We start from the raw sequence: 17,100 nt of genomic DNA, 5'->3' as shown, positions 1-17,100 counted from the left end.
AGATCATCATATTACATAAACTATAATATTTGGTATCGTATATAACATAAAATATTCAATTAATACTTACCGAAAAATAGAATAATGAAAATTTTATCGATAGATGGCGTTAATAAATCGATGTATTGAAAGACGTGATGGTGGTCTATCATTTATTATATTATAGTATTGTTCAATTCGAAACAAGCATATGACGTAGTAATTCAAAGTGTTGTGATAGAAGTATAGGAGTATGATTTTGAATTATTTTTAATTTTCGTATTAGACGGTTTAGTAAAGGCTTATAAACGTAATTTATCAAATATATATACTTGTATTAAAGAGTCACAGAGTACATTCTCATATTTGAATTATGTAAAAAATCAGATTTATGCAGTGATTTAAGATTTATATACTGTTTCATAAAATATTTGTCATTTAATATATGATCACTAGAATAATTTTATTTATTTTTTCATAATTAACAATTGTTTTGATTATAGTTGGAAAAGGTCTTCTTCACATTAAATAATGATATATGTATACATTCAAATATAATATTGAGAAAGAACATGACAAAATACGTATGATAAGTCTAATTTATAATTTCTGTATTTATTTTAGAACTTTAGCTGTTGAATATAAATTAAATATGGCAAGCACTTCTTCCGACCAAAGTACAATTGCCAAAAAAACATGGGAAATGTCAAATAATATTGAAACAATTAGCACTGTTGATGAGATTTATAGGTATGATCGTAAAGAACAACAAGATATATTAGCTGCAAAACCATGGGAAAAGGAGTATGTTATTTTTTAAATATTCGTATCAATATTAAGATATATTTTTATGATCTCATTTCCAACCACACTTTCTTGATCATATTTCAGTCCTCATTTTTTCAAAGATATAAAAATCTCTGCATTAGCATTATTAAAAATGGTTATGCATGCTCGTTCTGGAGGAACTTTAGAAGTAATGGGTCTTTTGCTTGGAAAAGTTGCAGCAAATACAATGATTGTTATGGATTCTTTTGCATTACCTGTAGAAGGCACAGAAACAAGAGTTAACGCTCAAGCACAAGCTTATGAATATATGACAGCATATATAGAAGCAGCTAAACAAGTACTTCTTAATTATTACAGATATAACATGTAACAACTGCCTATAATGTAATATTTATTTTCTAATTTATTAAGGTTGGGAGACAAGAAAATGCTATTGGATGGTACCATAGTCATCCTGGCTATGGATGTTGGTTATCGGGTATTGATGTATCTACACAAATGCTCAATCAAAATTTTCAGGAACCATTTGTTGCTATAGTAATTGATCCTGTGAGAACAATATCTGCTGGCAAAGTTTGTTTGGGTGCATTTAGAACATATCCAAAGGTGGTATATATTTGCTAATATTTATAATACATAAAAGAAATAATAAATAATGAAAAAAATATTTGATATAAAAAGGGATATAAACCAGCAAATGAAGAACCATCGGAGTATCAAACAATACCATTAAATAAGATTGAAGATTTTGGAGTTCACTGCAAACAATATTATTCTTTAGAAGTTTCTTATTTTAAATCATCATTAGATAGAAGATTATTAGATTCTTTGTGGAATAAATACTGGGTGAATACTTTAAGTTCCTCTAGTCTTCTAACAAATGCTGATTACACTACTGGGCAAATATTTGATTTATCGGATAAACTTGAGCAGTCAGAGGTTGCACTTGGAAGAGGATTTATTTTGGGTGGAACGGATCCTCATGATCGCAGTACTGTAGAAAAATTAATGAAGGCAACAAGAGACAGTTGTAAGACTACTATTGAAATTATTCATGGATTAATGGCACAAATAATTAAGGACAGATTATTTAATCAAGTTGGGTGTAATCCTATTGAGTCTCAGCAACAGTAAAACGTATATATAACGTGTAATAATTACAATAAAAAGAATGATTATAATCTACGTAAGTTGTAATTAATATAAGGAACATTTTTGATTAAAATATAATAAAAAATAAGTTTGTCTTTATATTTTTACCACGATCATAATTATCTTAATATACATATTGAAATTATTCTTGCATAAGATAATCAGCAAAAATTGTAATCTAAAAATAAAAGAAATAACTAAATAACTATTAATACAATATTTTTCAAAGAGTAGTGGAATAAAAATACATTTTATTTTCACACCTTGAGTCTCTAGAAAGTATATATACAGCATCTTTATCATTATTCAATATCCTCACAGTTGATTTATATATATTTATATTTATAAAACTAATATAATATTGAGAACAAGTAGGCAGAGTACATCCCACTGAAGGGCTGACACTGTGTCACAGACTTTAGGACAAGGCCACTCAGAAACACACCCACCTGTTCTAGAATTATACACCGCATTCATAGCGCACAACATATAAGGGACGGAGCTAAAATGCATACAGTTATACTGATAATATACTTTTACTAGTATGTTATGATAATTATGCTTTAAAAGAAATTTAGGAAAAAGAAATAGTAAAAGAACATTTTGTTAACTTAGTTATTCAAAGTACTAGACGTTTTATAATACTAAAATTAATTGCGCTTAAAAATCTACATGTTCATACAATACTATTAGAATAAGGTAAATTAAATACAATTAAGTACAACTGTATCGTAACTTCATTTACATAAAATCTTGAAAAAGGTGAATACTTGCAAGTAAGATTTGCTATTGCTACTTTTTACGCAATTTATTGTGTACTGTTTCGCATGATTTAGACGCACATTCATCATCAAATATTTGCTTCATATAGGAAAAAATAACACGTATAAAAAGATATGAATTTTTGTTTCAAAGGGTTCAATTCACTCATACAATTTTCAAATCCATTTAATTAAGATTAAGAATTAAATCTTTTAACTTCTCTTAAATTGAATCTAACACATTTTTACATAGTTAAATAAATCCTATAATAAAAGGAATGTAAAAATATTTCTTCATATCATAATTTTTACTCTATTTTTAGTTAGTTCACAAAGAATATTCAAATATATGTTTTTTTCAGAAATTATGTATTACAAAACAATGTTTATCAATAATAATAATTTTAGATTTTGTGCATGATGCTTAAATTATTTAAAGTTTTATGTGAATTTAATTTTTTTATGAAAAGAAATTTGTTAATAATTTTAAGTGATTTAATAAATGAACATGTATATATAAAATAATTTGACAACCAGAATTCAGCCCTCCAATGATATCATATACTCCAAATACATTCAAAACAGTATAAACACCACCCATAACAGACGTAAATATGGGGTATAGCAAACGTACACGCTACATGTATATGTATTTATGTGTAACCCCCTTCTCACTTAAAAAAACTTTTCGTGAAAGAAGCAATGTTCCTCTATAAATTGTTGACATGTCAATTGTATCATAAACATATGTAGTAAAGAACCCCATTTTACATTCCTCGTAATAAGAATTTAATTACTTCTATGTTACTGTAATTATTTAATTATTTACAAGGCAATCGCGTCCGTTTATTACTTACAAATATAGTAGAAAAGATCAATTATTACAACGAGATTTAAGTGCTTGTCATTTATAATCGGGCAGCAACATTTTTAGGGGCAAACACCTTTTATCAGTATTATTAAGTGAGTTTAATAGTTTCTCTTATGTATTCTTTTTTTCGTATGCATTTTTTATTTTAACTATCCTATACGAGAAATTATACGCTAAATCAGAAGCTGTAAGATTAGAAATCCAACAGATCAAATAACAGTGTTGCATGTAATATTGTTCTATCTGTCTATTATTCAGTTAGAGAAAATATTTACACATCTCACAATACATGCAGCATAGTACAAGAGAAATTTTACATTCCTTTCTTTTTTTGACATTTAATAATTTCATTATAATAATAAATTTTACTATTTTTGAAAGACTTCGAAATAAATAACATACCATCTGCTCAACAAGCGCTAATTTAAATCAATTATAAAACTATTTTATAATAGTTAAAAAGTTATTTTATAATGCAAGTAACCAATATATTAATAATACTTGTTTTAAAAATACTAAAAATGGTTATTTATTGTATAAATTGTTAAATATTTAAAAGATATTTTATTATGTTATTATAACCAACAGTGTAAAACCAGTTACATTGTAAAAACAATTTATAAGCATATTTGCAAAAATCATACTTACAAGAAATTACGTCCTCAGTTTTCTATAAATATAAAATATAGCTTGTGAGCAGATGCAAAATTTGCAGATGTATGTTAAAAAAAAATGTAATTCATCATAGATTTGAATCTTATTAGATTCAATGATTATTTCTGACGAATTATTAAATTAATCAATCGGTAAACGTTTTTGCCAAACGTGTCATTTTACCAATATATTTTCATTTTATCTGATGAAAAGATGAAATTGGGTTTCAGTCTATTTAAGACTCAATTAATTATTTAGACAGGCATATGTACAATTGTCTTCCTTAATATATCTTGTCACTGCAATGTTAGGGAAGGAAAATTATTTACTTCCGTTTGTTCCAAAACTGGTCCTGTTGGTCCAGTGTAAGATATACGTAATCTCATTCTTAGAGGTACCTAAATTAGAAAATATATGTATGGGTAATCAATAATAAAGCAAAACATATCTGTAAAATTTTTTAAATAGAATACTGTCATACGAACTTACTTTGTTGATATTTGTAACTTTCAATACTTGAGTAACTTGTCCAGAAGGAGGAATGACTGTGCTTGATGGTGACAACATTTGTAGTTGGAATGTCTAAATAATAATACATAAAAAGTAATCCCCATGATTCTTTATATTTAATAACTGTAACACGAAATTGACTATTACCTTAGGAACTGCTGCTTGAAACAGAAAATCAGTGAGTATAGCACTTCCAGAATTTTGCGCTGACATATTAATAATTAATAAATCAGCAATGTCTGGTGGTCTTTCCAATTTGAAGGTTATTTTAAGTCCTGCTTTATCCAATACTATCATAGAAAGTGTATCTAGAGTTATAAAATAAAATGAGATTTGTATAGTATTAGCAGTAAGAAATAAATATTTGATTAAGTTACACAAACCATTTTGAGTTGATGATGAATTAAGCAAACCATCCACTAAAAAGTTTGTTGTGTTAGTGGGACTAAATATTTGTAATGGCGTTTGTGCCTGTGGCAGTGTAGATGTAGATGTAGGTGCACTTAAATCCAAACTACCAAGTAAATCCAAAAGATCATTATTGTTTACTGTATTTGTTGAATTAGAAGGTGGACTTTTATTTGATACAGAAGATGTCATTCCTAAGTCAGTGGTTCCCAGCAAATCTAGAAGTGCACTCTAGAAAAATGTAAAAAACATTAAACTCTGTTAATTAAATATAAAAAAATTTCACATATTTTGCTGTGCAGGTTATTTAATTCAAATTATAATTTTTATAAAGTGTTCGATACAAACTTACTGAATCAGATGGTGGAGTACTCGCTTCCAAAACTGAAGATTTATCTTCTTCTGGTTCTGGTTCACCATTTACCATACCAATAATTCCATTAGCTTGTGGTCTAGCAGTTTCCATAGGAGGCATTCTTTCAAGTAATGCAGGCCGTAAATGATCATATTTTCTGAACAACTGTGAAAATTCGATACCTCGTTGTTGCAATTCTATGTGTAAATTGCTTCCAAATGTATCAATTATTTGACGAATTTTTCTGAAATATATATAAGGCTTACGTAAATAATTATTTAAAGAAAATGAATGCAAAAAATAATATAATAATATCAGTAATAATTAGATTTTTCAGCAATACTTACTCATTACCCTTCTGAAATCTTGTGCTAAGTTTTGTGAGAGATAATAATGTATATTGTTTCGTGACCACTGTATTTTGTGGACTCCAGAGTAACCTTTGATAAACATCAATAACTTCATCTTCTGTTAACTAATAATAGAAGAAAAAGATATACATATATTAATTATTTAATACTTTTTAAAAATCTTAAGTTTATCATAAAAAATGGAGAATAAGTATATACAGATATACATAGTGTCTAACATACGTACATTGACAGGAGTATCTATATCTTCTGATGGTGGTCCATATAGTAATAAATCACCATATTCACCAATACACCATGTTGCTACTTGAGCCAAAGGTTGCTTATCGGATGTATCTTTTTCCAGTGCTCTCCACAATGCACTGACAGCATAACTTTGCTGTGATTGGGTTTCTGAAATTAATTGAATGGTGCATGCTACTACATCATCTCGAACATAATTACCAGCCTAGAAACAAGAAAATTACAATGATGAAGATTGAAAATAACTATAAATAGTGAAATATATGTAAAATTAATGTAATAAATTTCATACAGCAACAAGAACTTTGAATAACGTTTCAAGATGCCAACGTTTATTTGGCGCAAATCTTTCGGCAGACATTACTATGTTACTACTACATTGCGCTTTAAATTCCGGATCAGCACGTTCCAAAAAAAGTAATAACTCTTTCATCATGTTCCTAATATTGTTTGAATTTACAAGTGCAAAACTAAGCTCCATAGCTCGTCTTCTAATCGATACATCCGGGTCTTTTAGACACTCCTGAGAAACAAAAAATGAAAGAAATATTTAGTAATATAATAATATCAAATATAAAGATATGAAATAACATGATAAACATTACCAGGATTGTTGAGCGATGTCTTTGTACTGCACTTGTATCTACATAAACTGTTTTTAATAACGTATTCAAAGCAACATATCGGATGTTCTTATCGTTATTTAATAAAAATCGACCTAATATATTCACTGCTAACACTCTCAGTCCACTTTCTGATTTTATATCCATAATAGATAATACAGTTTCATATAATATAGTGTTTCCAACATTTTTGCTAGTTTCTGTATTAGTTGCAACTTGTGCAAGTATATCGTTCATTGCTTCGGATGCATCGATATCATTACGTCCCAAAATTCGAAGGAGACGTAATATTTTTACTTGAAGAAACGGGTCAGATACTCCAGATACATCATGTTCTGGAGAATATCCAGCTAATATCAAATTTTTTAAGATCCTCACAAGATTTGGCACAATCTGAAATAATAATATTATTTTTATTGAATAATATATTATTTGCACAATTTTATGTAAACAAAGTTTAACCAAGAAATCTGTAAACATATATCAATAAACAAATTATAATAGAATGACAATGCATAGTTCCATTAGAAATTTTTATGAAGTTATCAAAAAGCAATATTTAATTCTAGATACAAAAATAAAGATATACATTATTATATTTAACAACTAGATATAAGCTGCTAAGAAAGATCACAAAGTAACATCAATTATATTGCATTATTTGTGCACAAACAGATACATCTTAACATCCATAATATAACTAATATAACTAAAAAGATATTCAATAACTGTGCTTCATATAATTAAAATACATTCTTATACAAACATATGTTCAATAAAAAAGTAAAATATTAAAATGTTATTTATAAAAATACAATTAATATTAAATATGCATTTATTGAAGGTATTTCATGTTATATGTACTATAATTTTAAAATACATGCACGTGTTTTCATATTTCATTATTTTATATTGATTTTGTATTAGTAAAGCATTTAATATAAATAATCAAGTATCTTCAATAAAAATTACATAGAATAAAAGATAAAAATGATATCCACAATAAGCATAACATGCAAAAATATAAAAAATGCTCGTATGCTTTTTACCTCTCGATGGCCGCATTCCTAAAGAAGATAAAACCATACTTATATTATGAATATCGCTATGAGCAAAGAATTATTAAAAAATAACACTTATTTAAGATTATTAATCACATTTGAAGCTTTTTAATGAAATATTTTATATATATTAAGACATTTGTGTTTTATCAACAGATACATTTATGTCCTTTGTCATAGCACTGTTATTAATAAAATATAGGAAAAATTATGGACTACACATTCTTTTCGATAATCTTTTTTAGTAAATGTTCAATTTGCTTCAATATAAAAATTTTTTACTAGGAGTATGAGTTCAATGCTCTGGTTAACTGATAATGTTACTACGATCTAGCTTGCAGCTATTGGACTAGCAGACTAGATATGACAATATTATAAAAGCTTAAATTGTATTAAAAAAATAATGTATAATGTTCTTTGATGCAATGACAAAATGTTTGTAATACTAGTCACAAACAACTAAGTATTTTACTAGTTTTCATGTAGTATCCCTCTATTACTTATTAAAACATGTAAAATTTACCTTTTTAAAATGATTCAATGTATCAACACTGTTTTCACACATTTCTGTAATAAGTGTGACACCTGTAATTAATACACCATGGTTTTTCTCTGTAATTAAACTACGAGTAGCAGGTAGAAACATTTCCATTAACTCTGGTACACGTCTAATAATTCTGAATGCACAAAGCGCTGCTTTTTTTCGAATATATGCATTTGCTGACTTCATTAGCCTTTCAACTTCAGATGCCAAATCCCTTGCCATTTCTGGTGATGCAATTGCACCCAAAGTACATAATGCCAAACCAATAACAAATTGTGTGGAGCTATTTAAATCACTGTAAAAGGAATTAAATGTTTAAAATATTAAGATACACTATTATACATATCTTTAAAAAATATTAAAATAATTTTAGCGAATTATTACTTTTTTAAACAATTTGTAATTAAAAGATGAACATCTTGTCGTTCATCTAGCAGTAACATTGCACCTAAGTAACCAATTCGTTTGTCTGTGAACCTTGGGGATGCAATAAGTTTTAGACATTCTAGTTGACCAAAATGAGCTGGATATCTACAAAATTAATTGAAATTTTATTTCTAATAAAAGAAAGAATATTAAATATACATTGTTAAACTTATTAATGAATATAAAGAGAACATTTAATACAAACCCAAGCATGTGAATATATAAAAGTTTCGCAATATTGCGACATCTCCATACACTATCTTCTTCTCTGAATGTTGAACGAATATAAGCACATTCCTTGTTAACAACTGTTCTTTCTTCTGCTGCAGTTCTAGCAGCTCTTATTTGTCTGATGAGATCCCTCAATCGAGTTGGTGCAGGCATTCTAACTGTTGAGACTTTTAAATTATAACATGTTATCAAGTTTAATGTTAGTAGGATTTAATGAGTTAAATGCTCAAGTTATGAATAATAATCGCAGAAAATTATTTTGTATGTGAAATACAAGCAATGATATGGAGCAATATTTAATTCTACAGGAGGAAATTATATAATAGTAAAGTTTTATAACAATGATATTTTTTTTAAATAATTTATGTTCTATTCTTATAACACCCCTTCATTTTTTTCAAAGAACATGATAAATATTTTAATGTTACTTATTATTTATTGAAAAATTAAATTACATTCATTACTAAAGATAATCAATTCAAATTAGATCAATGAAGTTAATTATGACACCTATTTAATTAGAATTTTAAGTTAATATTATAAAAACATGAGATATTTTTTAAGTTTGAGGCATGTAATATATAGAATTAATAATAAGCATATAAATTACAAAATACTATGAGAACTAATACAAGTATTCATCATATATTTATTATAAATAAATATTGCACTCTCTTACCTCTTTCTACTGCTTCATTAAATGCTTGTTTTATGGAGGCCATATTAAAGGCTGGGTTAAACCTGCAATATACACACCCATGCTATTTACACACACAAACCATTTACATACCATTTTGTTTGTTGTGCAATGACACTCATGATACGATTCCAATTATTCTATACTTGCTTCAAATGAACAATGTTTTTTTCAAGCAATATTACAAAAGACTATTGAAATAATATATTTTCTATCATTGCAATAACAAATTGTTCTTTTAATTAAAACTTAAGAATAACTGTATTAAAATTAGTATAGTATTAGAAAAAGATCTAAAAGATTAGCAGTAATTTACATTTAATAACATTTTCATATCTTTTCATTATATAAGGGGATATTATTATGAATATTTAACTTAATGTTACAAAATATATATTACCCGTGTTCTGAAGCATTCATAGTTCTCAATGATGTTCTCAATGATGTTCTCAAATGTATATGACGAACTTCAGTAATACAAATGAAGTATAGATGAGTATGGAACACACAGTTTCCTTCCTATTGAGAAAAGGTCACGTAATATTATGGACAATTTTAAAATATTATTTGCAAAAACTTTAAACAACTACAAGTATAAAATGAAGTATAAAATAAATAAGTTGATGTTCTCTATCTTTCTTCTTGAAAAATTTTTAATCATTAATTTAATAAAACCATCATTATATAAAAATAGTACAAAATGAAAAATATATTAAAATTATAATATAACAATATACGACATAAGAACCAAATAAAATTGTATTTACATATCACATAATATAAAAAGTAAACATATATATTGTTTTTGTATACATTATAATTGCTTAATTATCTTTCACAAAGGGGATAAATAAAAGTAATTATGAGCAATATTATTTGAAAAATATTATATGTTGAAACAAATACAAATATATTATTTGTATTACAATTTTAGTTTATCAGTAATTTGGTACATACAATAAAAGCTTGAAAGTTTGTATATAAAAGATGAAAACAAATACAATATACAGGTTCTTTGTTGAATAGAGAACATAAACTTAATATTCTATTTTAAACGCGTTATAAAACGTGCATATGAATAGAAAATAACCGGTTTCGCTGGCGAAATCTAAGTAGTCGATCAGAAGAGTGCAATGCATGCAATGGATATTACCTAGTTTTTGAATGTCATTCGACCAGAAATTCACGTGCTATAAAAACGCGTCGCGGTCGTACGCTCGTACAACTCGACAGCATATTGTAAAACGTGTAAACCGGTTATATAAAAGATCGTTCGCACTGAAGGGCATCGAACCAAGGGTTAGTTTTCTAGCTGTCAAACAGTACCAGTCAAGGACGTCGTTTTCAGGAAACTTGAGATCCGGAAATATCTAAACGACGTTTCACGGCGTACGTATGAGACGACACGAAGACGCCGTCGAATCTATCGTCGTCGTATCGCCCACCTTTTACACGTAACGTCGTATGACAAATACGGCGAGATATGCCTCGCCTCCTAGGGCGCGAGTTGTGCGCCCTCACTCACTTCTGCATAGTCTCTATTCTGCACCTGGTATATCGGCCTGTATCGGTTTACATATACGGTTTGCATTCCGAGTATTTCGCTCCTAATTTGACTTTATATCGTTGACAATACGTACCGTACGAAACGTTTGATTCACAGTAAGGGGTTAATCAACTGGGAAAAAAATCATGGACATAGTTAAACGTCCACAGTCGTTTAGCCTATCACACGACAAACACTCTTCACGATGGTCCGCGGTATTCGCACACCAAAAATCAAAATGGCTACCCATTTTCACTGACGTTGTTCCTGATAATACCGTGGCTTTTTGGTTAATGTTATCGTGACCATTTTCTACAATATACATTCCTTACGATTGAAACATCAGTGAACGGATATAACAATTATTCTTCTTCGAAATTCCAATTGTTTCATTATACTTGTACCGTTAATTCCAACTCTCTTATTTACACTTTTGCTCAACGTAGTGAATAAAAATGATGTTCATTTCTAAAGCGCGAAATTTGTACTGTTTTGTTCAATCGAAAGTTTATGATCCATTTTTCCCCCTATGTTCCGATAAGATGTCTTTATTGAGAATTTTAGTGATGCGTATTTTCTCATTGAAAATAGAATTTTTTCTTTCTCTCTCCCTCTCTTACTCTTATGATGAAATATTAATATATAATTTGAGCGTCATTGCACAATTTGTATTAAAAATAATGAAATTGTGACATACATATGTATATCTACAATATGTTAGCATGTCTAATATAAAAATACTTGTTTGGTACAGATTGCTATTAAATATTCATTAAATTAAATTACATAATTTTTTGTTATTTCATTTGTATCAAATAAATTTTTCAATGAAATATAATTTTGTGATATTTCTCATAAAAGTAATTCTAATAATATAATTATATACATTGTTAATGTTATGGAATAATTTATATCACATGCTTGTTACAAATAAACATTTATTATATATATAAATAGTTTAAAGTGATAAATAGATATGTGATTATATATAATTCATATATATCTAGAACTCATTTTTGTATGAGATGTTAGAGATAATAAAGTCGTCACCTTCTATTCAATTCTGGTGGTAAAACACTCCAATCTTCAGATTCGTAATATGTCCACATGGTGCACTAGAAGATTATCACAAACATTTAATACTGAAATTATAAATCGTATATTGTCTAGTATACAACTGAAGTAACAGTTTTGAAGACTTTTTATCACCAACATGACAGAAGGGGAAATAAGGTGTTAGCATTATCTCTTATCTCAACTACCTTGATATCAGTAATACAGATCAGTTAACAGAGTAATTGGGAAACTCATTAATTATACTAAATAAAGAATAAAAACTACTAAAATATCAACTGGTAATAATTATCATGTAACAATTGATAATAAAGCTGATATTAAAGTAGATTAAAAAGCAATGAATTAAATAATAATAAATAAAATGAAAAAGAGCTACCTTTTACAAAGTAAAAAGAGATATTAATATTCTGTTATCGTAAATATAAATTGACAGAGTAAGTAATTCAATTAGTACAGATTACAAAACAAAGTTTATTAGTAAAAATGTAGCTTCTAATGTAAATTTACAGAGTTTTTACATTAAAATACTGTTCATATATTAACTTATATGAAACAAATCAGGAATGTCTTGTTAGGACAGACAATTGTCATTCTGATTACGAGGGGGCCGAACGTCATTGTTTCTCTTGACACAATCCACGAGCCAGTGAATTCCTTCATCTATGCCATCCCTTTTGTATTGTATAAATAATTATATGATATAATTGTTTTAAATAACTCATAAATTTCATAACATGCCCATCTTATCAATGTAACATATTCAAAATTATATAGTATAATTTAATTGATAATTTATTATTTACATTAAAAATGTTTTATATTTTCATTAAATCTTATGTAATTATATGTATAAAAATAATATTTAAACACAAATACTATTGATTAAGAGATTAGAAAATAATTACTATTTTAATTGTAATTTTAGCAAATCATTACAGAAATAAACAATTTACAACTAAAATAGAAAATTGGCATCATGTTATGAAGTATTTTTTTTACTTAACATAAAATTTGTTGCATTCAACTTAAAATAATTATTCTTTTTAAGCAATTTTCTTTGTAATTCATATTTTATTCATTTATCAATTAGTTATTTATGTCATTACACTAGAAACTTAAAACAATTATATGTAACTTATAAAATCATATTAATATAAATAAGTACATAATATAATTTAATTTCAATAAAAGAAAACAAAATTAAAATAAATAAGTCTAAAAATTTACATACCCATTCAAAGCAGAAACAGGCATCACCATACAATCTCTTCTACCTATTAGGTGTGCATTTTGATTAAAAATTGGTTTTACTTCTCTAACACCCATACAATCAGGCACATCCTGCTTATTAGCTAAGACTAAAAGTGGTACACCTATTAAGTGTTCTGACGATATAACTCTATCTGTAATAAAATATAAATATTTGTCCAATAAAAAATATTATAATTCAATGTATATTCTATTTTTTTCAAACTTTACCAAAAGTTTCTTTAGATTCAGGTATTTTTTCTCGATCTGATGAATCAACTATATAAATGACAGCATGTGATTCTGCATAATACTATAAACATAAAATATATATAATTTCTTGCAATAAAATAAATAGGTATATATCAAATTATCAGTTACCTTATCCCACAGTGATCGAAGTTCCTCTTGTCCACCAAGATCCCAGAAATTAAAACGAACACCAGCTATATCAATTTTTCCAATATTTAAACCAACGGTTGTTGTAATTTTGCAAGGATTCATACCTTTGTAATTCTTTGTAAATTTTGTTTTCGCCGCCTCTAAATATGTCTATGGATTCAAAAACTATTTAGAAACGAATTTGTTTACTTAACCACAATTACACAGCTTTTTAATTTCTCACCGTTTTCCCTGCATTATCGAGGCCTAATATTAATATAAAATATTCATCTTTTTGCACAAGATACTTGTACAACCCATGTAAAAGTGTGTACATTTCAAAGTATGATTAATTATCAAAAAATTTATGTTTCATGTTGTTTACATATCATGTTCGAAAAAAATATATATGTATATATAGTAGTCCATGCAGATCATATGTTCTATGTATGTATTTTATATATATGTAGTATGAAGCCACAATGAGATTAATAAAAACAAATATACTGAAATAATGTACACATTACTAAGTGTATGTGATATAAATTACACAATATATATGAATGTATTTTTTACATACAAACTATATATATTGTAAAATAGATATTTATAATTTTAATTATCTGTTAACATATAACGTGAGAAAACATTATTATTTTATGTTACTTCTTATTATATTCACATTCAAATATTTATGCAATGACTTCATTAATTTTTTATATTCTTATCTTATTTTTTATCTTCAAGTTAAAACTTTACTAGTTCAATCAAATTAGCCCCAAAATGGCCCAAATTTTGCAAAAAATCGTATCTGAAATTTTCAGAAACAGATCCTATACATCTGCCATTCAAAATTTTTTGCACAGATTCTGTAAACAATCTTCAAAGTTGCTAAAAACAGATTTTTTGCATGTAACAATAAACGTAATAATCGATCCACAAAAAGTTTAGAATAAAAGTCGTAGATATTAAAAATATCTATCAAATGAGATATCGAACGTTAAGATTGGTTAGCTCGTTGAGCCGTAAGCAAATATAAACTGTTCAAAAACGCACTTTTTTCAAATGTCAATTATTCATGTAAAATTGAATATACGAAGTCGAAACTTTATATAAACGTAGCTTTTATCATTCTTGAAAAGTGTACCATATTTCGTTCCCAAACATTTATTAGTTTTTGCAAAAAGCTATTTGTCACATAAAAAAACAACTTCATAAAAATTGAGTTTTACAATTTTAAGAAATCATACAGCAAGTGGCAGAGGCATTTCTCCATTCTTGAAGAGTTGTACTATTATGTACAATTCGAAACTAAGCGACTTTTTAATTATAAACTATTCAAAAATAACGCCAAAAATTATGTCATATCATGACTTTGACAAATTCGCAAAGATATTTTCGACATTATATATTGTACTTCTACAATTTTGGATATATTTAGGTTAAGTTCTGTAGCAAAGTATACAAGTGCAATATCAACAAAATCAATAATTCGAGCATTATTTCAGATTTTTATATTAAATATTTCATTTTTTAATTTAATCATTGATTTCTTTAATGTTGTATCTTAATAGGTTTTGACGTAGAATGTTTCGCAAAATCGATACGTGTAAAAAGGATATATAGTTCTATTTCTCAGAAAAAAACTATTTTAACTTTCATGAGTTCTCTATGCATTCTTTTATAAAAAAAAAAATAATCACATCAAATTATGTTTTCCTTGAAACCACCCAACTTTTATCTAAAATATTTTTCATTAAAATTATTACTTGTGTAATAATTGATTTTATATTATTGTTACAATATTATTATAATATAAATAAAATATTTGTATTAATAATAAAAAATTGTTCTGATTAAAGTCATAATAATCTGCAAAATAACATTTATTTTATGAAAGATACATATATCTTATACAAAAAACATAGATGAATTTTTATTTCATTGCAAAGCTACTTTTCTTTACTGTTCCTCTTTTAGATTAGCAATATTTAAGGAACATTAATGTAGAATAATTTAGTTTAAAGATATTTGTTTCCATAGTAATTTTTCTACCCACTTGTTCTCCGCTATGGCTAGTTCTTAGTAGTATGTATTTGGTCCAAATACACTTAATGCAAAGGTTCCATAAGTGTTTTTTTTCAGAACTGTTTTTTCTTAAAGCTATAGAAATTTCCTAAATAGAAATACATAAAAATAAAGTACAAGTTACTATTTCATATTTCTAAATAGAATTTCATTCTGACTCGAGTGAAGTATAAACAATATCTGCTATGATTGTCTAGATAACTGTGTCATTGTACATCATGTGTCTGTTGCTTTTGTGAGCCACATAGCTATTGTTGCGTCAATTGTGGCAATTGTTACTGTGATTAAATGTAGAAGATCCATGTAGGAGAAACTGTTACAATTTTTTAAATTTCTACATTTGAACTATTTTTCAAAACTTAATCATTTCTGAGACATTTAAAATCACTGATTTCACTTGGAGATACTTTCTTATTATTGTGTACTATGTAATATGTAATACCAGAGAGGAAATGTAGTACTATATTGTGATAACGGTGCCAGACAGTTGATCAACAATCACAACTTGTGATTATAGTTAGTGGATTACTGACGTCATGACTCATACTTAGTGTTGTATACAAGTTATATACAGTTTTGGAAACTCCCGTAGAAAGAGTAAGATTCTTAGCGATCAGCAAATGTTGTTCAATTTATCCGCAATAAAGCGTTTTAATCAAGTGGTTAGGATTTGCTGTGTAACGCCAATATGCAAATATAGCCCGGTTCGTTTACCTCTGTCTCTTTCTCATTCAAATGTTACTAATCGCCAGCCAATAGTTGCAATCATAGTAGTCAAGTTTTGTTTACGTTTACTGTCTCGTCTCGTTAGGGAGACTATATATGTACTTATTTTAAATAAACAGTAAAAAATTACGAAAAGTATTTCAGTTTAACCCAGTTGAGTAAATCCAGTGATTTAGTTTATATTCTTTACTTTCAATCACAGTTGTTGTTTTCACTGCAGGATGGCGTTAAATGCAAAATCCTAATCACTTGAACCCAGCGTCTGTGGTGGTCGATTTATAAAACACAACTTCCAATGTTAAGACTCTTACCCCATCCACAAGAGTCTCCAGATTTGTGTATACGACCATGCTCATACC

General features: G+C 27.2%; 3 protein-coding genes and 1 long non-coding RNA gene across 14 annotated transcripts; 2 read left to right on the top strand and 2 right to left on the bottom strand.

Annotated features, from left to right (window-relative positions):
- The first annotated feature begins 13 nt into the window (after positions 1-13).
- Positions 14-2,008, top strand: LOC132913435 (COP9 signalosome complex subunit 5). Of its 4 annotated transcripts, none has more exons than XM_060971811.1 (5): positions 14-32; positions 604-783; positions 871-1,105; positions 1,180-1,374; positions 1,450-2,008. In XM_060971811.1, the coding sequence occupies exons 2-5, from the start codon at positions 632-634 to the stop codon at positions 1,900-1,902; spliced, it is 1,035 nt and encodes a 344-aa protein (XP_060827794.1). In that variant the 5' UTR covers positions 14-32; positions 604-631; the 3' UTR covers positions 1,903-2,008. The 4 variants fall into 4 exon arrangements, with proteins under 4 accessions (XP_060827794.1, XP_060827785.1, XP_060827776.1 ...); XM_060971802.1 differs by lacking the exon at positions 14-32 and adding an exon at positions 108-230; XM_060971793.1 differs by lacking the exon at positions 14-32 and adding an exon at positions 131-289.
- Positions 2,009-2,151: 143 nt separating this feature from the next.
- Positions 2,152-13,662, bottom strand: LOC132912947 (AP-1 complex subunit gamma-1). 8 transcript variants are annotated; one of them, XM_060970791.1, is made up of 16 exons: positions 13,530-13,662; positions 12,272-12,336; positions 9,658-9,719; positions 8,953-9,136; positions 8,706-8,852; positions 8,301-8,616; positions 7,766-7,783; positions 6,699-7,109; positions 6,386-6,616; positions 6,077-6,298; positions 5,827-5,954; positions 5,477-5,723; positions 5,100-5,355; positions 4,864-5,024; positions 4,696-4,788; positions 2,152-4,604 (listed from the first exon to the last, which is right to left on the bottom strand). In XM_060970791.1, the coding sequence occupies exons 2-16, from the start codon at positions 12,328-12,330 to the stop codon at positions 4,503-4,505; spliced, it is 2,637 nt and encodes an 878-aa protein (XP_060826774.1). In that variant the 5' UTR covers positions 12,331-12,336; positions 13,530-13,662; the 3' UTR covers positions 2,152-4,502. The 8 variants fall into 8 exon arrangements, with proteins under 8 accessions (XP_060826774.1, XP_060826811.1, XP_060826792.1 ...); XM_060970828.1 differs by lacking the exons at positions 12,272-12,336; positions 13,530-13,662 and adding exons at positions 10,076-10,194; positions 11,316-11,437 and having other exon boundaries at positions 8,953-9,145; XM_060970809.1 differs by lacking the exons at positions 12,272-12,336; positions 13,530-13,662 and adding exons at positions 10,076-10,194; positions 10,829-11,340 and having other exon boundaries at positions 8,953-9,145.
- LOC132913765 (uncharacterized) lies at positions 11,120-11,460 on the top strand. Its single transcript, XR_009659440.1, has 2 exons — positions 11,120-11,258; positions 11,339-11,460. It is a non-coding gene; the product is annotated as an uncharacterized LOC132913765 (long non-coding RNA).
- Positions 12,750-16,919, bottom strand: LOC132913641 (ADP-ribosylation factor-related protein 1). Its single transcript, XM_060972124.1, has 6 exons — positions 16,140-16,919; positions 14,172-14,433; positions 13,928-14,098; positions 13,778-13,859; positions 13,530-13,701; positions 12,750-12,969 (listed from the first exon to the last, which is right to left on the bottom strand). Exons 2-6 carry the CDS (start codon positions 14,262-14,264, stop codon positions 12,870-12,872), a joined length of 618 nt encoding a protein of 205 aa, XP_060828107.1. The 5' UTR covers positions 14,265-14,433; positions 16,140-16,919; the 3' UTR covers positions 12,750-12,869.
- Between the last annotated feature and the right edge of the window lie 181 nt (positions 16,920-17,100).

This window comes from Bombus pascuorum, chromosome 1 (genome assembly GCF_905332965.1).
Source record: "Bombus pascuorum chromosome 1, iyBomPasc1.1, whole genome shotgun sequence".
Classification (NCBI taxonomy): domain Eukaryota; kingdom Metazoa; phylum Arthropoda; class Insecta; order Hymenoptera; family Apidae; genus Bombus; species Bombus pascuorum.
Note: the sequence above shows the minus strand (reverse complement) of the source record. Positions and strands in the feature narration are given on the sequence as shown.

Bases quoted from the DNA above. Each gene is read 5' to 3' on its own strand.
- LOC132913435 (XM_060971811.1), top strand. From the start codon at position 632: ATGGCAAGCACTTCTTCCGACCAAAGTACAATTGCCAAAAAAACATGG. The intron at 1,106-1,179 runs GTACTTCTTAAT...TAATTTATTAAG, and splicing joins ATATAGAAGCAGCTAAACAA to GTTGGGAGACAAGAAAATGC. The intron at 1,375-1,449 runs GTGGTATATATT...TGATATAAAAAG, and splicing joins CATTTAGAACATATCCAAAG to GGATATAAACCAGCAAATGA.
- LOC132912947 (XM_060970791.1), bottom strand. From the start codon at position 12,330: ATGTGGACATATTACGAATCTGAAGATTGGAGTGTTTTACCACCAGAA. The intron at 5,025-5,099 runs GTTTGTGTAACT...TTATAACTCTAG, and splicing joins TTCATCATCAACTCAAAATG to ATACACTTTCTATGATAGTA. The intron at 4,605-4,695 runs GTAAGTTCGTAT...TTTCTAATTTAG, and splicing joins AAGTTACAAATATCAACAAA to GTACCTCTAAGAATGAGATT.
- LOC132913641 (XM_060972124.1), bottom strand. From the start codon at position 14,264: ATGTACACACTTTTACATGGGTTGTACAAGTATCTTGTGCAAAAAGAT. The intron at 14,099-14,171 runs GTGAGAAATTAA...TTGAATCCATAG, and splicing joins TCGATAATGCAGGGAAAACG to ACATATTTAGAGGCGGCGAA. The intron at 12,970-13,529 runs GTATGTAAATTT...ACAATACAAAAG, and splicing joins CCTGTTTCTGCTTTGAATGG to GGATGGCATAGATGAAGGAA.